The sequence below is a fragment of the Mauremys mutica genome, chromosome 10 (assembly GCF_020497125.1).
Source record: "Mauremys mutica isolate MM-2020 ecotype Southern chromosome 10, ASM2049712v1, whole genome shotgun sequence".
NCBI classification, from domain to species: Eukaryota; Metazoa; Chordata; order Testudines; family Geoemydidae; genus Mauremys; species Mauremys mutica.
Window position 1 is genome coordinate 20,047,822 of NC_059081.1, and position 24,470 is coordinate 20,072,291.

Genomic DNA, 24,470 nt, shown 5'->3' on the forward strand with positions numbered 1-24,470 from the left:
ATCAGCCTATTGCCACATGGGGCAGTGCAAAAGGACTGGTAACCATGCCGACTACTATCTGTCAGGTTCCCCAGTGTCAGGTGAACCTAATTTTTCCTGGTAGATGGTACAATATGGCTGGTAACCATCGTCATCATAGCAACAGGGGGCTGAGCTTCATCAGCCCCCACCCTTCATGTGTAAAGAAAAGATTCAATTGCCCCTGGACTAGCAGCAGGATGCTGGGCTCCTCTCCTCCACACTCCTTAATGTCCTATGTGGACTATCATAGCAACTGGAGGCTGCCTTCCACTCATTTCTCACTAACAAGTCACTGTGTCTTATTCCTGCATTCTTTATTACTTCATCACACAAGTTGGGGGACAATGCTATGGTAGCCCAGGAAGGCTGGGGAAGAATGGAATGAACAGGTGGGGTTGTTGCAGGAGCACCCCCTGTGAATAGCATACAGCTCATAATCTATGCAGGATCTGACACAGAGCAGCTGTGCTCTCTGGTTCTCTGATACAGTGGTTCTCTAGTACACTTGCCCATATTCTAGGCAGGACTGATTCTATTTTTAGATACCAAAAAGGAGGGATTGACTCAGGGAGTCATTCCCAATTTTTGCTTTTGCGCCCCTGGCTGCTCGGCCAGGGGCACTTATGACAGCACCAAATGGTGCAGTGCAAAAGGACAGGTAGCCATGATCATCTTATTACCAATTTATGGTATGGTAGATGGTACAATATGGCTGGTAACCATCTCTGCTGTCATGCAAAAGCAAAAGCATGCTGCTGTGTAGCGCTGCTGGACCGCCTCTGTCAGCGGCATCTAGTACACATATGGTGACATACACAAAAGGCAAAACAGTGTCCATGGTTGCCACGCTATGGCGTATGCCAGGGCAATTCTGGGAAAACGGGCTTGAAATGATTGTCTGCCGTTGCTTTCCCGGAGGAAGGAATGACTGGCGACATTTACCCAGAATCCACCGCGAAAATTATTTGTGCCCCAGCAGGCACAGGGGTCTCAACCCAGAATTCACAGAGACAGCCTAGACTCAGTTAATTGTTCGCAAAAATGTATCTTTGCAAGGAATTCACTCCCTGTTTCCCATCTCACAGCTTCCACTGTCTCCAGACCTGCCACAGCATCCCCCTCGCAGAGGCTGGCAAAGATTAGGCGGAGAAAGAAAAAGACAAGGGACAAGATGTTCGATGAACGTATGGGCTGCTACCTAGCCGAGGCGGACCAGCAGAGCCAGTGGAGGGAGACCGTCTCTCTGTACCAGCGCTCACACAGCGAACGGGAGGAGAGGTGGCGTGAGGAAGACAAGCAGGCGACTCAAACAATGTTTGGACTAGTGAGGGAGCAAACGGACACGCTCAGGCGCCTTGTGGATGTTCTGCAGGACCGCAGGAGCACAGAGCCCCCCTGCAGTGTATCTGCAACCGCCCTCCCCCGCCACAAAGTCCCATACCCCCCTCACCCAAAATAACCAGAAGGAGGGGCGCCAGAGGCTGTGTAAACTGTCACTGCACCCCAGCAGAGTGCTCAAGTACCAAAAAGCTCTCATACCCTACATTTGCAGAAGTCGTTCCCTTCCGGACTCACACAAGTCCCAATCCCAGTTCCATCCCCTGAGTGTCTACTTTGCTGTTAATTACTGTTTCCGTTATGTTTTTTCAAAGAAGACTGTGTTTGAATGGGGGGCGTGGGGAAGGGGGTTGTTAATTGCATAGGACAGTCACCTTTCCCAGGGTACAGACACGGGGGCAGGATCAGCAGCGGGTCACACACACAGTGCAGTCAGTAGGCACCATGGTCGGTATGGGAGGTGGTTTCCAGGTTCTGTGTAGGCGGGGGGGATGTGACTTTGTAGCGGGGGAGGGCGGTTACAGATCTTATACAGCGGTCCTTGTCCTGGACCGCTGAGTCACGCAGCAAAGGAATCTGTATCCGTACTCCTCCGCCACAAGGTCACATATCCCCCCTGCACACAGAATTCGAAAAAGAGGGATGGCAGGCTCCGTTGAAAGAAGCATTCCGGCACTGCGGACCGCTCTAGGAGCAGGAGCCTGTCATTCGTTGAGTTTAGAGGTGGTCTTTACCGCACACCCTACCCAGCACAGTCTGCCTCCCAGTTTCAACCCTTTAACGCAAAGTCATGAATAAAGAAACCTTTCTTCAGTAACAATGGGACATGTATTTTATGTTTACACGTGTGTTGGAAGTGGGGGAAACGGGGTGAACGGGGTATGTAACCGAAGAGGAGAGTCAACAGTCAGTGGGTAAAGAAACAGGGGCAGATTCAGCTTCTCTGTAAAGAAACTGAACAGTCACAGGTCACGCTGCTCACTGGTATTTGAAGAGTTCCTTGTCGCTGTCCCAGGCGCCTGTATAGGGCTTCATGAGCAAGTGCATTAGCGGGCAGGCTGGGTCCCCGAGGATGACTTTAGGAATCTGCTCATCCACAACAGTTATTTCGTGGTCCGGGAAGAAACTACCTTCCTGCAGGCGTCTGAGCAGCTCACAGTTCCTGAAAACACACGCATCATGAACCTTGCCCGGCCACCCGACGTTGATGTTTGCAAAACGTCCCCTATGGTCCCCCAGTGCTTGCAGCACCATTGAAAAGTAGCCCGATTTCTCATCAGCTGACTGTGGAAGAGGTGGACGATAAAGTGCGAGGAGGAGAAAACGGCGATGATCGCAGCGGGCTCCATGCTTGCAGTGCTGTGGCGTCCGCGCTGTCACTGACCAGAAAAGTGCACGAACAGATTGCCCGATGGCGCTTTCAAGGAGGGAAGGAGGGAGGTTGTGATTGACGGTTCAATGACGACACTTACCCAAAACCACCCTCGACACATTTCTCCCCCCAGCAGGCATTGGGGGCTCTACCCAGCATTCCAATGGGCAGCGGGGACTGTGGGAACTGTGGGATAGCTTCCCACAGTGCACCGCTTCCAAAGTCGACGCTGGCCCCGTGAATGTGGACTCAGAAATTCGAATTAGTGTATTTAGTATGGATACACAAATTCGACTTCATAAGGTCGAATCCACAAATTCGAACTAAGTTGATTCGAAATAGTCTTGTAGTGTAGACAAGGCCTAAGTGTATTTTCATGGTTCTGTCTGGCAGAGGCCTATGGAAGTCATTAACCACACACTGTCAAACAGAAGTAAAATAAAAATATCCCTCTATCTAGGTTGTAAATCCATCCCCTTCATCATAGTAGCTTAGTGAGATAGTCCATTTTTTTTATAGTCAACTCTCAGAGTTAGTGCACTTTACTATCTCATCCTAAAGTTTACAGCACAGGACACTGTGAAAGTCAAGTGTATCTACCTCAAAGTCAAAGGGCAAAGTAAATACTTCTGCAATTCCAACCTGTTATTCTGGAGAGTCTAGTGCCAAGAGTTTTAAAGATTAGTACTTAGAGTTAGGTTCCAAATATCCATATTTAGACATTCACGTGAGATTTTCAAAAGTGCTGAGCATGTTAAAGCTTTCATGGAAAATTGTTTGGCCTAGGTATACAAATATGCATAAACCAATTTGATTTGTAGGGAATAAAGCTAGTTCAGACCTGAAGCCACAGTTGAAACTTCTGGAGCTCATGATACCAGATTCTTAGATATAAAATTATATGCACTTGCAAACAATGAGAGTTGTCATGAGCAGCTCAGTGGGGGAGATGGGTGACATTTCTGAATAATGGTTCCCATCCTTATGCTTCTCTAAACAATGCCTGGAATGTGTTGCCGTCTGTCCATCACTGGAAATAAATTGGCAATTTACAGCATTGTCACAGCAACTAAAGTGGTTTGAGGGTTGGTGGGTTTGCCTTATAAAGAAAGATTAAAAGATTTGTAGAGATTGGCTAAGGCAGGATGTGTGGATTTGGTGGAACGGCGAAAGAGACATGATGGCAATCTATAGATGTCTAAACCGAAAAATATAAACACCAAAGGCAAACCCTTGCTCTTAAAGTGAGAGCCACAGTGTATAGTGTGGGGGGAATCATCCTTCTTCAAAAGAGAGCAGTGTACATTCACCCTTAGTACCTGCTCTTCGCTATGCCATATGTTACAGTGCATAGCATAAGCACACAGAGACCTGGCCAGGCCCCCAAACCACAGCTAGTATGCCTTTGGGAGTGAAGAGTGTCAGAAGTGGACGTCTGCTCCGCAGCCCAGTGCTCCGGGGAGTACAGAGTTGGTATCTTGCCTTGTTAGTATGCTAATTAGGGCAAGAGGTTCCTTGCACTCCTTATCCTCTCCCTTTAGTACCACTCAGTGAGTTTTTGTCTTACACAGGGAGAGAAACTATTTATGGTGTTACTAGGTGTAATGTGATTAGAACACAGGCTGTGGAATAGTGGGCAGTGACAAAACCTCATTACTTGGGATACGTGTAATCAGACTAGACCAGACCAGGGGTTGGCAACCTATGGCACGCATGCCAAAGGCAGCACGCGAGCTGATTTTCAGTGGCACTCACACTGCTTGGGTCCTGGCCACCAGTCCGGGGGCTCTGCATTTTAATTTAATTTAAAATGAAGCTTCTTAAACATTTTAAAAACCTTATTTATTTTACATACAGCAATAGTTTAGTTTATATATTATAGACTTATAGAAAGAGACCCTCTAAAAACATTAAAATGTATTACCGGCATGCGAAACCTTAAATTAGAGTGAATAAATGAAGACTCGTCACACCTCTTCTGAAAGGTTGCCGACCCCTGGACTAGACAAAGCACAAGGAAGTGTATCCTAATGAACAATTCTCCAAGGGCAGGGGCAGGGATTAGATGATCTAGCAGGCCTTTCACTGACTAATTTCTCTGAGTCTCAGATAATGCCAAAAAGGGAAAACTAGAATTTGTTTTTTCTGAAATGGAATTCCTCCCTCCGCCCCCAACTCCCAGTACCGTGAAAAAGAAGAGCTCAGTTAGCAGGGAAAAAGTTTTTAGAACATTCAGAAGACAATTGGAATTGAAATCAGAGAGGATAATAACATAGCTGAAGTCCAAATGAATATTTCATAAATGTATTTACAAGGGACTCTAAGCCACTAAATACTAAAAATGACACAGGCTATGTATGCATTATCCTGTACAGACTCAGCAAGAAAAGTCGTTTAATAAGACAAGCTTATGTTAAAATTATAATCAATAAATGCCCACTACAATAAGGGATTTATCCCTGAGTGTTAAAAGAACATTGTCATTTGCATACAAATTATGGCTATCTGTTGAGAATTTTTTTTCTTTTTAAAGGACTGAAAGGGTTACAGAGAAAATCTGGAGGCGAGCATGCCTGAGACACTATTCAGAGAAAGGGAAAGAACAAGAATGCTCAGGAAATTATAAGGCTATCAGCTTGACACTTATAACATGCAAATAAAGAGAAGATATTCTGAAGGGCAAATGAGACACCAGTGTGTGTTCAATAATTTTAGAACTGCAGATAACCAGCATGAATTTTAACAATGAGGATCCTTCATGAGTGTAACCTTCTACTTTATAATTTATTGGAATTATACCCCAATCCTACAATCTGATCCACACTGACAGACTGCTATGCCTATGTGGAACTCCACTGACTTCCTTAGGGTTCCATTTGGGCGTATATTTGCAAGAGCAGGTTAAATTATAGGATTTGAGTCTTTGTTGTTTTGGTTTGACGATCCCATAATGGCTTGAAGAGAGGGGTGTGTGTTTGCACACACATGCACAAAGGAGAGTGCAGGGAGGAACCAGGTAGAGGGAGGTGAATAGGGGGCCTCAAATTTAAACAAAATTGGTAGGAAACTCTGCTACCATGGAAACTGCCACATCCTCAGTGATGTGTTTATATATTTTTTTAAAGTTTGTTATAGAATTTTTAGAACCTTTGCACTGGTGTAATCAAACGTCAGGGGAAGGAGACAGATACAAAATATTTCAGGGTAGATTCAGCCTTAACTATGAATAACATTTCACTCTTTTGTAAGATCATTTCCCTGCATTTGCAATAAGGTGTGAAATCTGACCATTAATCCCTCATACCATCAAGATCACACTGTATATGCGGGGCAATGTGTAAACCACCATAGACCTTATTTGCTGGAGTGAAAAACCTATTTTATTGATCCTTCCTCAGAAGCTATTCTCTTCAGTTACAGATGAGTGGGGAAGTACACTGGTCTGCCAACCAACCTCTTTATTTAAAGCCTAGTAGGATGGGACTATTGTGCTCTGTCCATGACTAATGAAACAATGTCTCCTAAATGTTCGCATCCCAGGCTTTATCCTTGTCAGTTTTGATAATATGCTGATAGCATGTGACAGGTGGAGGGAAGCTGCTAGCACACTGGTCACAGAAGTCTGATTCTGAGTTTAACACACTACAGCATCGAAAGTTTCTAAATTCTATGCTATTAATTGCACAAGTAGCGAAGGAAGGTTTTCTTTGTCTCTCAGCATCTCAAAAGTGGCAATCAGTTCAACTGTTCCATGTGATGTACAACCTGATTACTCTGTGAGGTTTACATCTGGTTGCAGAGTCAAGTGTTGCTCTCAGTGAAGCATTTTCAATATACTTTGCAGAGAAAAATCATTCATATTTACACTGAGCTACTAATCTTCAATGCAGAAGAACTGAGACTGAGGAGGATAAACATAAAACCTCGTCAGTTGCGTTTCAGCTAGTGGTGCTTATTGAAATGCTGGAGGAACTTTGAGGTGCAGCTTGTAATATAAATCCATGTTCACCTTGTCAGGCAAAAGTAATTATTAGCCCCAAAGCTGAAGAACTCCATATCTTAAATGTCTGAGTTTGAGGAAACCAAGAGCTCCATAGCATGGTAGCTACATCTGGATCCTAAAGCTCTCCTTGACCACAGTCGATTTGGGTTTAGACCTCTCTGAGATACAGACACCACACTGGTCATGTTGGTCAGTGATTTCTTTCCAGTGACAGAGTAAAATCAGATGGCCCTGGTGGTTCTTCTAGATTTGTCAGCTGCCCTTCACTACCATTGACCATGAAGTGTTGTTAGTTACTAGGTGGAGTTGTCATGGAGTGGAGTCATTCTTTCTGAGAAATCCCAGGGGATAACTGCTCATTGAAGGCTCCCTATCAGATGTGAGGTTCTATGATGTCATTCCCTCTGGTACCACAGGTGGATGAGGCCATTAGGTTTATGGAGAAATATGGGCTATAGTTCGTCTGTATATGGATGACTTCTGGCTTTGTATTTTCATCTCTGGGGATGGCAGACTGACTTACTCAGTGCTGAATTCAGACTGAAGTTTAGCTGGTCAATCCAAGAAATTAAATTTATGTCCAGTGGAGTAAAGGTAAAACAAACATGCTGATGGTTGCCACTAAAAGGGATCTGAATTGTGACTTGGGGAGTGGAAATTGCTTTCATAAAGCTGAAATTGTTTGGAAACATGTAGTGATATTAACTTACAAAAATGTGCTCTTGTATGTCTGCTGGCTACTATCTATCTTACAGTACACTATGAAAAGGTTACTCTGACTTTTAAGGCTGTGGGTGAAAATCTGTGCTTGCTTACTGTGGTGCAAGTACGGAGTGGATCCACTGAAAATTTGCTATCAATAAGAGCAGGATTTAACCCTGTGTGTCTAAGCAGAAAAGTATACAGGCTCTCCAAGGGTGAAGCAGGCCATTTAGAAAGCTTGCAGGTTTGAGTCTGAAAGGCTTGATTAAAACAGTTCTGTGTCGGAGAGGCTATAGAGAGCCAAATGCATCCTTGATACTATTTAATTAGTTTCAACAGAGTCGCACCACAGATGGATTTGGCCTAGCATGTGTGTGGGCTGATTGGTGATAGGGAGCAGGCTAGAGTAACACTAGTGTAATAACAAAGGATTGAGTGGTAACCTGTGATTGAGCCCAGACCACAGTACCACCATCACTAATCTGCCTGTTAGTGCCAGCAGCCACTAGAGTGGGCAGTCTTATAGGTGAGCTGCCTCAGGAAGCTCATAACACTTGGGCATGTACATAATTTTGTACAGACTCCTGGATATTAGTGAAGAAAACTGTGTTCAAAATGCAAAAATCCAGATGTACTTTATTTCCATGGGAAAAACTTTTTTTTTATACTTAACATCTGTAAGGAATATGACTTATGGTTCCTCTGCCTCGTCTTTGCTGCACCACTGAATATTCAGAGCAACACTCTAAGACCCAAACATCTGCTCTCTCACTATAGTCTTTTCTTTTTTAAATAGCAAAATTCCATACTCAGTGATTATTCAGATTTGCTGTGAGCCAGTTGTTTTTGGACAAAAAGCTGATTAAATTGTCCAGTGCAGTGAAAATACTGGAAGAAATAGCAAAAATAGAGTGAATGTCAAATAAACAGGTTTGGCACTGCCTTCAAAAGGCCTGACTAAATAAACAGAAATGTGCCTAGACTCTGCAACATGGATACCAGTGTAAAGCAGCAGAAACTGCTACAAATATTGAGTCTTGATAGTCTTTCCAAGTGAAGAACCTGCCTTTGGTGGTGGTGATGGGGGGAGGGATGAACTGAACTAGGTATGAGCCATTGACTAGTAAATAATTTAAAACATTAAAAAATGTGAACTAATATATGTTTGGCTCAGAGACAATTATGGAACTGATGAGATGTAACTGGGCCAGAAAGATTGCAAGACATAATTATGCACTACCCGTGGAAAAGGAGAGAAGGAGTGAGACTTGACTTATATCCCCAAATGTTTACTGCCTTTCCATTGTGATGTTAGCAACATGCATGAATCCAAGGGACACATTTAAAATAACCAACGTTCTTCCTCTTGGGCCACACTGTTCAGTCCCTCTGCACATGGAAACGCTGGTGGTGTGCTGGTTTGCACAGTGCTGCAGTGTTTGCGTTACAAATATAGTTAAGGGGTTGTTTTAAAAGTATCCATGTTGGCATTTTGGAAATGTCAAGATTTTCTTACCTTTTAAAATAGTATCCATTCAAGTAAATGAAGGCCTAATTCTATCTCCCCTATTCAGGGCTTGTCCACATGGTGGGATAATTCACCCTCCGGGGGGTATGATTTCTAAAGCAACTCATGTGTTTATATCATAATTGCATGTAGGCCCTGCTGGTGTGCACTACAATAATGCTGTTTCAAACAGTATTATGTTAAAGTGCACTAGAGAACCTCTAGTGTGTACCAGAAGTGTCTGCATCAATCAATTAACATGCAACACGTTAGTGCTCTTTAGAAATCACACTTCTGTAGGCTGCATTACCCTACCATACACACAAGCCCTTAAATTGAGTCAAGTAGTCCCACTGAAAACAATTGTTCTACACATGGAATAAGGGACTACTCAATGAGAGTAAGGGAGGCAGAATTAAATCCTAAATGTATTATTATCATCATGTTTTTCAAGTCACATAAATATCATGGAGGATATAAGAGAGACAAGGCAGGTGAGGTAATATCATTGATTGGACCAACTTCTGTAGGTGAGAGAGATGAACTTACACAGACCTGAAGAAGAGCTCTGTGTGGCTCAAAAGCTTGTCTCTCCCCAACAGAAGTTGGTCCAGTCAAACATTATCTCACCCACCTTGTGTCTCAAACTGGGACACACTGGGACTGACATAGCTACAACTGCACTGCATATATGGAAAATATATGCAGTTTATAAGGATGGCTATCATAGGGTTTTAATTAAAGAAGCACTTACGAGTCTGGCACAGCATTCCTATCCATCCTTCAGAGCATGCACAGACACTGGGGCCTATACATTCTCCACCATTCAGACACTTCTGCAGACAAACCGCTGAAAAGAGCAACATGAAAAGTGGGCAAATGAGAAGATCCATGAATGTACTCATGTGCATGAGCTGTTTTAGAGGGTAACATGCTGGCAATTGCTTCACATAGTTATTTTCAAAATGGTGGAATCTCAAAGAATGTAATGAGTTTCCTTCACAAGGTAATTAGCATTTTGAATTTCTGTGCTATTACCGCCCTCCAGAGAGAGTTCTCTCAGAGTGAACTAGGACCAAGAACTAGCTCAAGTACCCTGGCACCAACAAATTAAAGTACTCCTTTCTGTATGAAATATGGTACACCCATATCAGATGTTATAAATAAATAGGGTGTAATGTTCATTTACATCACAACACAGCTTAAGTGATGTTTGTCACTAAGATTATTTTATATGTATGTGCGTATATATAATATATATAATACATTATGATTCTCTGTGTGTATGTGTATGTATATATGTATAAACTGAGAAGAAATGATCAATATTACACTTTAGGAACAGCGTTGAAATTAACATTGTGCTGATTCCCAAGCCTTATCCATCATCAGTACTCCTAGGGTGAAAAAGGCAATACATTAATCCATCTCCCATACAGTGTGTCATCTTGATCTTAAATTTATTCAGCTTATCCGCCAACATCATGGTAATGAATAACTATGTAAGAGAAAAAATTCCCTGAAACATTTTAAGATAAGGTGATTTTTTTAATTGCATTTTTATGTAAACTGCAGTGAGATGTGGTAGGCTTAGAAGAATATATCAGTTTCAGAATTATGCACTGCAATGCATCTGATGACCTTGAAAGTATATCAGTTTGGAAGGCTTTACTACAGGCTTTAAATAGTCATGTATTTTGAAATATAGGACATTTCTCTGTAAAATATAACAAAATATGTGTAGCTGGTATGACCTAAAATCAATACTTCAAGTTTAATCCCATAAAAATGAGTTTCCATAAAAATATGCATAACAGACAGCTGCATGAGATAGAGCCTTGGTTCCCCTCACCTTCCTTCTTTTTTTTTTTTTGTAAATATCAAATATTTATGTCATTTTGTATTACCTTTACATAAAACTGTTTTTCTTTGTAAAATGCTGAAGTAGCAAAACAAGGTCTATTCACTGTATTGTTTTCTAATATTCAAAATGATGATAATTCATTCTGACTGGCCTATGTACTACAAAATATTGTGTTTGATGGGAGGCAGAGATACTTACGTTTATTACACCGCTTGCCCCTCCAACCAGATGGGCAGTCACAGACATCTGGGCTTACACATTTCCCTCCATTCATGCACAGGGGATCACAGATACCTGCAGTTACATATCAAATAAGGAGCATGGTTGATGGCACGTATTCAGACAGACTTTACTTCAGTATTTACATCATTTCATAAGGTTAAGTTGTAATTAAAAACAAAAAGTAATTGGGATGTGAAAGTCTTAAACTCTGGGGCTTGCTATCTTCTATAAATCCTTTTAAAATTTGCTGAGCTCCATTGTGCAAAAAACCTTTCAAGGAGCCTTCAGGAAGAGTTGCCTCAATGGAGAAATTAGAGAGGCATTAATTACGATTCTTGAAAAAGCAAACAAGAAATCTTCTGTGGCAGCTGCAGACAGACCAGTACCACTTATTACTGTTGATTGCCAATTCTTGTTAAAGCTTTCACCTCTTGATTGGAAAACATGTTCTCAGACATTCATCTGGTTCAGAAAGGACTTGAAGAGAATAGATTAACTTCAGATAATTTCAGGAAAACTTTTTAGTATTTTATCAATCAAGGCTAAAGACAAGATCAGGCTGTATTTCCATCTGTTTTGAAATATGGCAAAATTGTTGCACAACAAGTTCAAATATTTAGTTTTCACTAAATGTATGCATGTGATAAGACACATCTTTATCTTGCTGCCAATCAGGATGAACTGTATAATTTTGACACCCCCCCCTTTTTTTTAAACCGTGGAGTTTTCCAACTCCTACTTTTCTGTATTTTTTCTGCTGAGCTCTAGAACCTCTAAATCACATGGCATTTCAAACTCCTGCTACCACACAGCATTTTGCAAATGCTGTGTTTGATTTAGATATTTATGCTGTGGTCATATGCTGACCAACATGCTTTGAGACCTTGCGCAAATGATGCGATACACAAAATGGAATGTAAGTGCTTTGGCACGTCCTGTGCAACAGCCTTGCCATCTAACGGGTTACAACTAAACCACTCAAATTGCTACAAAGAACAGGAATCTTTACTGTCTCTGGTCGAGGATGAAGTCATGCAAAAATCCTCCAAGCAAGAATATTGCAACTGTTTACAAGAAAATAGTGTCCAAAACACAGTAATGCATCTTGCAATAGAAGGGAAACATGCATCTGTTTCTCTCAGGCTTGCCTCTGGTATTTTCTGATTGTTTGGGAAGCTAATGCTACATGTGTCTCTGGGACCCTAAACTGGGCACATTGCTTCAATGGCTCTTCATACCTGGTCACTTGTTCCATTTCTTACACTTGTCTGCAGATGCAGCCATACTAGTAGTCTTCTCTTTGTGCTTCTGCACTGATCTTAGTTGCCTCCTAGCCTTTGATATTACTCTGTGCCAAGGGAACAGATCTCTTAGCACAGGGATCTGCTCTCAGGTGAATCAAGGTTACCTGCTGGCTGGGTAAAATTCAAAGTGGTAGGGACCAAGCCCTTAAACGGTTGCTCTTCTCTTTCCTTTCCCCTCCACCCTCTCTGTCTTTTACTACAGTCATGGTCCATGGTCATTTTGAGAGGGAGGGGAAAGTCAAGGGGTAGGGGTAACAGTGAGTCAGCATTCTTGGTAAAATACCAACAGGTGTTGCAACTGGTAGTCATAACCAGGGTGAGTTCAGGATGCAATGACAACAAAAACTTAATTCCTTTGGTGTTTGTGTGTTTTGTTTGCTTCATGTCTCTCCTCTAGCAGTCTTGTAACCTAAATTCTTGTACTGTATTATAATTAAGTCACTTATTAATCTAATTATAAAATATTTTAGCGGGTTAGAATTTAGTAGAGAGGAGCTCAAAATCTGACTCCGGGTTTCACACACCTCTAATGTGGTGGCATTTAACTTGCTACAAAGAGAGAGTCACGCAGCAAAATCTTTATTTTTGATTCCAGGACACTAAACTGTTCCCCCAAAGTTTACAGCAGTGAGATCCAGGGTTTTGTTTGGGGCCATCTATAAAAGTTAGATCGTCTGTACTTGTGTGACCCTAAGAGCATCCCTATGCCAGAAGGCAAGAGGCTCGCTGGTGTCCAGCAGTGAGTTTCAGCTGGCCTGACTAGTCCAGTGTACCTAATTCACTGTTGTCAGAAGCTGATTCTAAAAGGTGTCATGAAAGGTATCAAATGCAAACTGATAATATGCTGGCCATTATTATTATTGTGTGGTGCATGTACGGGGGATGTATGGAAAAGTACAAATATGTGCTGAAAATGATGTTCTTAAAATATGTGGCAGGCAGGGCATAAATTACCCCTTCCTAGACAAAGGACTGTGGTTCTGCCCGCTTGAGTCTCTCTCCTATGCAAATCAAACCAGGGGTGGCCAAAGACAATGGGTATTGGAGATTGCAGGAAGATCATTTGCATTGTAAAAAATCACCAGTAGGAGAGAAACCAACATGGAATTTACACCAGATAGCCTGGCATATACACCCAGCAGGGGAAAGGTACTTTATCTGGGGACATGGTTCAGAGGAAAACATTTCAAAGGTTCACTAAACTATGAAAAACGGACCAGGGTGAACCTGTGAATTATCCTTCACCTAAGGAGTCCAAGAAACCAAGCAAAAAGTCTCGCCAGTAAGGCTGGAAGAAAGACTATGGTGAGAAAAACTGCTTTGAACAAAAGACTAGTTTGTTAAGATGAGTTTTATTCTTAGAAGGGTATTTTTACTTTTGTTTGTTTGTAACCATTTCTATCCTTATTTCTTACTCTTGGTATCACTTAAACCTATGTCTTTTTGTTAATAAACTTGTTTTACTTTTACCATAAACCAACTCAGGGCTTAGACTGAAGTGGAGGGTTTGTCAACCCCAGTTATGTTCATAAGCTGCTGCGTATTGTCACTTTAAAGGAGTAGTGAACTTGATAAGGTTTTGTGGGTTTTACAGAAAGAGGGCTGAGCATAGCAGAGAAGGATGTCACTGACGAACTGGAATTCACTGATTGTTACCTGCTAGGCATGGTTTAGACTGGCAGTCTTGAAGAGTTTGCTGGCAAGGCAGACAAGATGGAGTGTTTCTGAGGCTGAGAGGGTCACAGTGGATCTGGGAACCCCAGCAGTCAGTCACACCGTGCAATTTCTAGACATCACAGGCTCTTCAAGATCCTCCTCCCACCCACCCCCCCCAAAAAAGCCATGAAAGAGTGTGGTAACTAAAAGCATTGTAGAAAGAATTTAAGCAGAGCTCTGTCAAAGTTTACTAACTACTTTTTCTTCTCACCATATACCAAGAATCACACTCAAGCAGGTACTTTCTAGGTTAGGCTACTTGTCATAGATGTTATGTGGTGATAACCATATTTGTCCACGTTTTATTCCAATACATACCTCCTTTGGTTTCCTTAAAAATTAATTGATAACTATTTCCTTACTTTTCAATGAGAATACAACAATAAGCTCTCAGGTTGTTATTTTTTTCCTCCTTCCAGACCTTCCACTCCTTATGTAGGTAACAGCAGGAATCCAAGGGAGTTCAGGTGTAAATTAAGTCAGTGGGAGTTTGATTTGAGTAAAGGCTGAAAGTTCAGGGCCAAATATATTCTGAAGGGCTAGTGCCCTTCTAACTTTATGTTCATGTGTGTGCTCTCCCCCCCCCGATAGCAATCTCACAAGGAATCTGTATGTAAATGAAGATAACTTTCTTTCCCCTTCCATTGATGCTTCTGCCTCGCTTTCCCTTCCCTTAACTTTCTTAAGAGGGGGGGCGGGAATCGATCTAAGTTACGCAACTTCAGCTGCGTGAATAATATAGCTGAAGTCGACGTACTTAGACCTACTCACCGTAGTGTCTTCACTGCGGTGAGTTGACTGCTGCCACTCCCCCGTTGACTCTGCCTGTGTCTCTTGCGGCGGTGGAGTACAGGAGTTGACGGGACAGCACCTGGAGTTTGATTTATTGCGTCTAGAGTAGACGCGATAAATCGACCCCTGCTGGATCGATTGCTGCCCGCCGATCTGGTGGGTAGTGTAGACATACCTTGAACTAGAATTCTATTTTCATGCCCATTAGGCAGAATTCAATATTTATTAATTTTAACTAGTTTTGATCTTTCTTAGTCCCACCCCATGGCCTCTGTGGAAGAGCGCCAATTTCAAAACAGCGAGCAAAAAAATTACAGCATCTCATAGGGAAACTAAATAAATGATCAGGCACTAGGGAGCAAACTGAATTATCCTGATCCTCTTGGGCACTAATATGACTTTGAAAAGACTCAGTTTTTCTTTTTTCTTACAAAAGGTCTAACACTCTGACCCACAGACATTGGGGTTTGTTGGCTTTACATCTGCATTAGGAACCAGCCTTTACTTTACAATTGCCATCCTAGATGTGCAAGCCCCTGAATGTAATTGTCACAAGAAACTTTGCATTCTGTTTCTCGTTCATTTTAATCAAAAAGGGTCTATTGCTATTAGAGGAAAACACCCTGTATTATAACAATATCCTGAACACAGGGCAAATGGCAATCAATAAGTAAGACTCTGGGCTTGATCCTGCTGCCACTGAAGTCAATAGGAAAACTCTCATGCTCCTCTGTGAGAGCAGAAGCACAGAAACCCTGCAGTAAGGTTATCAAATCTTATAACGAGTCTAATATGAGACAACTTGCTGGCAATGCAGGGCACTGTTATCAGACCTAAAAGCCCACTGCCATGTTCTTTATGGAACGTTAGGTTTACTAAGGTTAAGATAAACCTTTATTGGAGCTGATCATTCCGGTTTGGAAAAAGGGATGATCACATGTAACATCTCAGGTGAAGAGTGATTTTAGTGGAGCAAGAAACATCAATGTAGGAATTACAATCACAGACACGGACAATGCTCACACCATCACACTGATATAGACAATTCTTTTTTCTGTATAGTCACAGGTTGCCAGAACAAGCAAGATGATACATAGGAACTCTGTTCCCTGTAACAGCTATTCCTCTCCTGCAGCATTAGTGCCAGCTGACTGTGTATACTTACCACCAACAACTTCCATTATCCCTTTTTAAAACTCAACCTCTATAGCAGCTCCCTTAAAATGTAACACTACCAAGCAAAATATTCCTGCTATGCAAAGTCAAAGGAGCCCTGAGGCAAAGTTAAGCCCAGGGCATGCTTTCCTATAGCTGCAGCTGATATAAGTAACCCAGAATATCTATCTGTTCAAACAGTCACAGTATTAGTCAGTGATAACTAATAATTCCTGATCAATTTGAAGTTAGTAATAGAAATCAATTGTTGCCCGTAGAATCTGACTGGAGGTGTGAAGGAGTAGACAGAAAACTCTTCATGCTGAACCTAACACAGTAGGTTGAGAACTTCTGATACATTCACCCCATTACACCTTGTATCCTCTTCATTGTTTATATCTCCTTCTGATGGATTACAGTATTACTCAAATAGCCCAGACTGTAAAGCTACCCTAAGAAACTAGAGTTTCGTTATGATAGAGACGAAATTAAATCAGTTCCCTGAAATCTTGACAATGACAAACCCTTTAAATGTAGGATGTTTTAGGAGAACACTGCAGCAACTGAAGGACTGGGCCCTAGCCTTTCCCGAAAATGATCATGCAGAGCCTATTTAGCTCTTGTACAGTAATTACTGTCATCACCGGTCCCGAATCAAGTTGGTAATAAGGAGACAGAGCACTGCACAGCTGTGCTGACTCGGAGATATACTTTTCAAGACAACTTTGGGTTTCTTTGCCCTGCAAAGGCTGAGAAAATTGACCTGAATGATACATCCCACTTCTAGATGGAAGGCAGAAAGTAATCCCAAGCAATAATGTCTATTCTGGCAGGCCAAGCAAATGTGTCAGGATATATCTTACAGGTGATGCTTACAGAAGAATGAATGTAAGTGGTAAGGGGGCAGGACAACACCCATTTTGAAATGCACACTTAAAATAACTCCTTTAAATCAGAGTCATAAATCTGCTTTTTTAAAAAAACATGATTTATAAATCTGCAAACAATGACAGTTCATTAAAACTGTCAATTTGGTTTTCAGGTGGCTTCTTTAGGAACTCTTAGTGCACTTTTATCTTTCTGGTTACGTTTCTATTGTTTTGGGGAGCAGGGGGTTTGACTGGTCACAGTGTAGCCTCTTGCACCTGTGATTTTAATGTGTTTCCCCATTTCTGCTTAGTTTTTATCTTGATTTGCTACAGCATCCGCAAAAACAAGGAGTGAGAACAGAAGAGGCATTCCAGTAAGACTACGTAGTGTGGGACAGCTTCAAAAATAACTCTGATGTCACAGACTCTGATGTCACTAGTCTTGTCAAGAAATGCAGATGGAAGCAAAGAACTCAAGTGTGTGTGGGGGGGAAATGACACCAACATATCTGAACGTCGTGGGGATCAATATTAAAACTGGAACTTTGAGTTCTTTGGGTATGAGTATCACATACATTGCCTGTTACTAGAAAAACTGGAGAGAGTGTCTGTTCTGGTAACAAGAATATCTTAGTGGTGCCACCTTGAATTTCACAGAAATAATACTGTCCTTTTCCCTATGAGAGGAATTGAAGGGCCAAATCTCGGTTGAGGTAAGTTGGCATGGCTCCATTGACCAGCTGAGGATCTGGCTCACAGTCTCTCTAGATAAATCTCTCTCAGGTAAGCTGCCCAAATGAAGCATTTTCCTGATTTCAGTGAGGAAAGCCTTGGCTGGATGCTTCCTTACTCCAAATACAGCCTTGAGCTGGTTGCATGCCATTTTTGCCTTTGAATCTGCCAAAACTGGTGTGTTTTGGCCATCATGTCATTATTTTGGATTTACTGTCCTGACACTAACTGAAGTCCAGTTCAGGTAAAAGTGTCATTGTTCCCTTTAGTGGCTATACCAGCTGATGCTCAGCAGATCACTAGGTAGACAGATATAACAATATCTCTCTCTCTATGAAAGTCCCAATGCAAACAGCCCTCAAGAACATGTTATGGATTTGAGACTGAGGACTTTTGTCCCTTTATTCCTCTGAAGGGTAGCATAGCCCTAGTTTTGCACAAGTCTTAAGTTTTAGATGTATGTGTGGCTGAGATTTTTTATGCACATTGATTTGGCTTTGTAAATAAGATAACTAATTTTATGCCTAAATAATGTAAAAAAACAAACTCAGTTCTACCTTGGGATGGTGGGGCCACAATATGAATGTAAAACCACACAAATCTTGTGGTATAAAGATTTCCTTTTATGGACCCAACATGGTCATACCATTCAGACGAGCATCCAAACTCTTGGATGCTCATCGAAATCAAACTCTTGTGAGGACTGTGCATCGCTAATTCTAGCCTTGCATGGCTTCCTGACAGAGCTGCTAACCACTTTCTCAATAAATTATCTTTCTGTATGGTGAACATAATCTTGTGGAAAGCTCGAAGGGATGCACTCCAGGAGAACAAATTGCTACAAGACACAGCAGCAGCTGCAAATGTAATTGGGATGGGTGTGGTGACAGTTGTTTGCATCCATAATATCCTCATCCTTCTACACAGCTGTGGTGATGTGTTACACCTAGCTGGTGCTAGAGCCACACTGATCTGTGCTATATAAATATGATTATTTGAAATACAAACATTATGGATTAGAAAAATGTAAAGTAAATGAACAGCTGTATGACCCTGGAGCTTTCCTTTAATTGTATTATGCCTTTAGTTCTGGAACATATCCAGATATATTGACGGATAATTTTAGAGATATTTAACTAGGAAACCGTCCCTATCTACAATACCAGGTTATTAAAAATAGGAGAGATAATGAGATACTGAATGACCAAGGTGATGCAGTGGAAACCTGGACCAGGAAGAGAAATGAGCATTCATGTCACTAAATTATGTATTGAAAGCCTGTTGCATATTTGTCAACGTTCTCAGCTCAGTAATTGTAGTTTGTTACCTGGCAAGGCTGACTATGCTCTGTCTCTAGCAGTCTCCTTCTGAGGCAGACAAGTTGATTTCCAGGTAGCTTACTGTGTGCAAAGCTCTTGAATGAAAACTTACACCTAGGTCTTGCCTGCTCTGCTGGATATTAATGATCCCATGGTCATTTTAATAGGGGTAGGGGATTTCCCCCTAACATTCCATGTCCCTTATTCTTCAGTATACTAATTGTCTGCTTACCAGCTGGCAGTTTCCCTCAAGGTATTTTCGTTTCAGTGGTAATGGGCTGCCTTATATGTATGTAGTTTATGTTATGTTACGCGATCCTTCAGAACGAAAGGCACTGTATACATAGTGTGTGTACGTGCAGATGCACATTTGTAAATTATATATCTATTGATTTTAAATTGATTGTTGGCAGCTCCTAGTGGAATGATAGAGGTTATGGGCAAAAAAATCGTACTTACACTGTTGCAAATTGCATTGACTTCAGTGTCATTGCATCACTGTATCTTAGGTCATGGCTACACTTGCAAATTTGCAGTGCTGCAGCAGGGTGTGAAAACACACCCTCTCCAGCGCTGCAAATTGCGGCACTGCAAAGCGCCAGTGTGGTCAAAGCCCCAGTGCTGGGAGCGCGGGTCCCAGCGCTGTACGTTATTCCCCATAGGGAGGTGGAGTACGGACAGCGCTGGGAGAGCTCTCTCCCAGCGCTGGCGCTTTGACTACACTTAGCGCTTCAAAGCGCTGCCGCGGCAGCGCTTTGAAGTGCAAGTATAGCCATAGCCTGAAGTAGAATACAGTGATACTTATTCTAACTTTGCAGCCTTTTAATGCATAATATGTGGAATATCAAGGTGTATTCTCTGCACAGCTTTTATTCCCATTTTGTGATAAGTCTTAGGTTTGGAGAAAATTTCCCTTCATTGTAGACTTTATATTTCATTAAGTCATTGAGGCATTGTAGAAATATGTATATAATTTGTTTTGTTTAGCAGCTTTCTTGTCATGCATGAATAAGAGGTGACAGAAGATTCTCCTATACATTTATGTTTTCCTCTGTTGATTGGTTTTGCAGCATTTGTGCGTACATTATGACCAGTCAGTTAGACATGTTTTCATTGCTGTGAGTGGGCTAAGCCTTTGTTGATGCTTGCTGCAACTTAATTTATTTTCTTCTGTGCAAAGAAAGAGAAAATACAGGCAATTTTGACCTCTGGTAGGTACAGCATGAGTATAGGAAGTTTTATTGTCTTTAATATGTTTTCTCTGTTATGCTTTCACTTTAAGAATAAATGTGCTTGGTTAGAAAGAGCTATGTGGTTACTGGTGACAGCTGACAATTAAAGCTGATCATAGCCTTCAAAGAGAAAGCAGAGTGCAGACACTGTCCTGTTTAGGCAATCAGGTTTGCTGGTTTTATTTGCAAACATTGGATCAAATTCTGGAGTCCTCACTCAAGTAAAATTCAAATACAAGTCAGTGGATGTTTTGCCTGTAGAACGAGTAAACGCTGAGTAAGGACTTTTGGCCTATTATTCAGTAAATGCTTTAACTCCTACCCAGGTGGATTCTTGCACACATTGATATATACAGATTAAGGGACAGCTTCCTCCTGTAGATGCTCAGAATTCCTATTAAAGTCAATGTAAACCACCACATCTGTACATCTGAGAACAAAATGTCACCTTTTAGTAAGGGCTTTGCCACACACTGTGAATAAGGGGCAGCACATAGTATTGCTGCCCCAAGAAAAGACAGGAACAAGATTGTGAGCTTCAGATGCAAACTGGTCCCAGTTCTCTTCTTTGCTCTGAGGAATCCTATATCTGGCTCCCCTCCACCCACATTAGTGGCAATGATTGTTCCCCTCCCTCCTAGCAGCACTGCAGAGATTGTTCTCCCTCTTGTGCTGTGACCAATGATAGGAGTATCTGGGACAAGGGAGTAGCATGGTCCCTTATGCTAATTTACTCTCCTGCATAGGCATAAAGGAGGAGTCACAACTGAGCCCCCCATTTCCTTTTCCTCTGTCCCAGTGACACAGTGTTCAGTCGGTTGTGCCTAACGAATGGAGATATTCCTGACAATATATTACAAATTGTCAAAAAAAAATGACTTGGTGCAGGTATAATTTGGTAAACTACCTGCTTCTACAATCTATAGGACTCCCATTTACGAAGCCCACGTGGAAAGGATGGGATAAGGTAAATGAGTGATTTGCACAATATTACAGTGGTTGGCAAAAGGCTATTTCACAAACCCAGAAGTTCACATTTCCAAATTAGTTTGCCTCTAGCTCTCAGACAAGCAACATCCTCTTGGTATCAAGAGGGGAGGAAAGCAAAGTTGGAAGAATAACACTGAGTTATATTATGTTGTATGCAGTGTTTTGACAATAAATCCTGCCTGCAGGAACTATTAGAGTGAAAAAAAAGTTGTCTACAAAGACTGGGACCCAAACGTGCAAAGACCCAACTTCAGTGTGATGACTCATGTGGTTATGGGTTTGCAGAGTTGAGCCCCAATTTTTCTACCAGACTTTTGGGGTGTCTCTATATTTTTTAAAACCTGTCTGTCCAACCAGCTACCTAGATTTGACAAGTGGCAACATGATGTACTGCTAAGAGAGATATTAGAGTTCGGGTTGCTAATTTGTTGGGAGTTCCCAGGGTAGGGGTGGAAGAATGTTGTGTTGTTCTCAGATGATCTTTGCTTGCTGATGAGCTCCAGAGGGAGCTGTGTCCTTTTTTTGGTTCAGAAAGGAAAATGCCAGAAGTGAATTAGAAGGTAGCTTAAAAAGGATAAATGGAAATCTCTCTTTAAAGAAAAAATTGAGGATCAAGCCTTTTATTGGTTTTAATCACGTTAGCATTATTTTTAAAGTAAGCGATCCAAAACATAGGTAATAAATATCTGGAATCCTACAACATTTTCATTACTGTTAATTTCAGTAAGGTGTCAGTATGAATAGTGTGTTTAAAGCCCCCAGAAAGGAAGTGAAGTTCCAGGATTGTTTTTACTTGGCACTTTCCTTAAAGGGAAATAAAACAAACCATGAGTTGCTTTTCTTTATTATTGAAGCAGCTGTAAGTTTGTTTGATGTAAAGCCGATCACGAAAGATATTTTATTTAAAGGAACTGCCAGTGTTTGCCTCTTTATAGTGAGTAAGACTGATTGTACAGAATGGAATTCTCTTCCAGTGAGAATACAAAGTTGTTACAGTTACTGATGCATAACTGTACATTTTGTTGTCAGGTCTGACATTTCCTCAGTCTGTTTGTGGGCGTCTGGTTTGCATAATCACTCTGCGGTTGTCAGTAAACACAGGTGCAAATCCCTGTATTTCAGCTTTCAGCCAATCAGAACTGTGTGATTTACATAACTGTTGTCTGCTTAGACAAAGAACAAACACACACTTGCAACTTGAATGTCTTTCTTTTTAAATTAAGGCAACAAGAAAGAAAAAGTCAGAATGATGGAGGCATGGTGCATCCTCTCTGTTTAACAAAATGGTAACTGTCAGGCAGACTCGTTTAGAAATGCAAAGGTGTAGCACTCAGGAAGTGAAATAATAAATTAGGTAACTATTCAAGCCATAAATAAACTTGCATTCAATTTGCAAATATGTCTGCTCTGATTGGCTGCTATGTTCCCTCTCCTCTCATTGCCCCCTTTTACGGAAAATTTGAAGCTGCCAGCAATAAATAAGGCCACTTCCTTCTCAGTCCTTCACCTGAAATATTGACAAGAAAAGGAAAAATGTCCCAAAACAGCGAAAACAGGGTGTGGAGGTGCCCAGAGGGAAAGTGTTCTCAACGCAACACTGTTTGGACTCATTTTCATCTTTGCCTCCAACCTTTCTTCTCTGCAGACCAGCAAGACTCTTGATTACATCACAAGAATACTGACTTCCCCAGCTTCTTTCAGTTATGAAGCGTGTGTGTGAGGGGAGCTTTAGTGAGCACCAGAAAAGGGAAAGGCAGAAGAAGGGGAAATGAAGCAATTTAATTTACATTCCAGCCCATTTAATTTGTTTTAGGGTTGAGTCTTTTTGCAGCTTTCTTTTATCTTACATTTACATTTTGACCGTTTAATTTAAAATTTCAGTGGCAATTTTTCAGCATCTTGGTAATAATGGTACACTGGGTTAATGAACATCTTTGCTGCCAGCCTTAGAGTTTGTTCATTTGGGAGACGGTGGTTATATAATCAGCAGGGAACTTCTTCAAGCTGCCATTTAAATAATTTGATTTAGAAGCCTACTGTATATTCATCTTGCTGGACTCTGACATGTTTCAACTGATACAAATAATATTTCCTCCTAAAATACCCCAGGTAGTTACTCACTACACACAGACTAAGGGTAGGATATCCTTTTCATATTAGTGTGGCACTGGTGTAATTCTAATGGAACACTTCCTGATTTGCACTGGTTTAAGAGAAAGAATAAGGTCCTAGGAACAGATCTACTCCGAGAACTTGGGAGAAAACACATTAGAAGCCTGGAAGAGTTTAACGTAACTCTGTTAGTTTATATTAAGGCTGTAAGGCATAATTAAAAGGACCTGATAGCATGATATCCAATGGATGGTTTTCTTTTAGAAATTCTGGTGATGTCATAATTCTTAATTTTGGTTGAACTATCTTAACACCAATTAATGTGTTCTCACATATTCCAAAAGAACTGATGGCATTTAAGCCAGCAAGCAGGCAATTCTCTCACCTTGCACAACTGACTTCAAACTGACACGTATGTAGGTCTTGATAGTCTGCAATTGGGAATTGTTACATCACTAACCCCTCAATTAACTTATTGTCTAGTAACTCATTACAGCCTTTCTATTGCCATATAGTATTCCTTTCCCCTCATTCTTTGTGTGAGGATATCCACTGGCTCTGTGCAATTACTATAGCAAGTAATAAATCCTGAAAGAAATAATAAATCCTCACCCAGGGCACAGATGGATTATATCCTCATCTCAGAGGCAAACAGAAAAGCCTGCCAAAGCTTTAGAAAACCCTCCCCACCAAACATTTATCTACGATAGTGTGTAACTGTTGTAATGTGATCTTTCTCTTTGCTGTTCAACCCCTCTCCATATTCTTAGTCCCACCTTCCCATACACCACCTCCAATTAAACAGCCACTTCGAGTCACTGAAATGACAGAAGTTCTCCCAAAATAAGACTCCTAAACACTCAAGAATAAAGGCTGTAATCAGCACTAGGTTAAAGCATCAAAACAACAGGCAATCTAGCCACTGGAGCAACATCTCCTGGAATCATGCGATGATCAAATCTCACTTTTCATTTAATATTACAAATACTGCTAGCCCTCATAGCTGGAAAGGAAAACTAGGACATGTGTTCTGTGTGTGACTCTAGGGATGTCTGCCTGAGTGTACAGGCAACCTGAAACAATGGCTCCAGTAGTAATAATGTTTAGCTCTCATATAGTGCTTTTCATCTTTAGATCTCAAAAGAGGTCAGTAACGTTATCCCCATTTTACAGATGGGGAAACTGAGATCACCCAGCAGGCTACTGGCTGGCAGAGCCAG

At 41.4% G+C, this 24,470-nt stretch overlaps 1 protein-coding gene across 1 annotated transcript in view; it reads right to left on the reverse strand.

The window, feature by feature from the left end:
* The window catches only part of LOC123378771 (von Willebrand factor D and EGF domain-containing protein-like), a 258,695-nt gene that overhangs the window by 10,183 nt on the left and 224,042 nt on the right, over window positions 1-24,470 (reverse strand). Inside the window, exons 27-28 of the mRNA XM_045032909.1 lie at window positions 11,006-11,101; window positions 9,698-9,793 (exon numbers count right to left, since the gene is read on the reverse strand). Coding sequence (XP_044888844.1) covers window positions 9,698-9,793; window positions 11,006-11,101 — 192 coding nt within the window. The remainder of the gene's footprint in view (window positions 1-9,697; window positions 9,794-11,005; window positions 11,102-24,470) is intronic.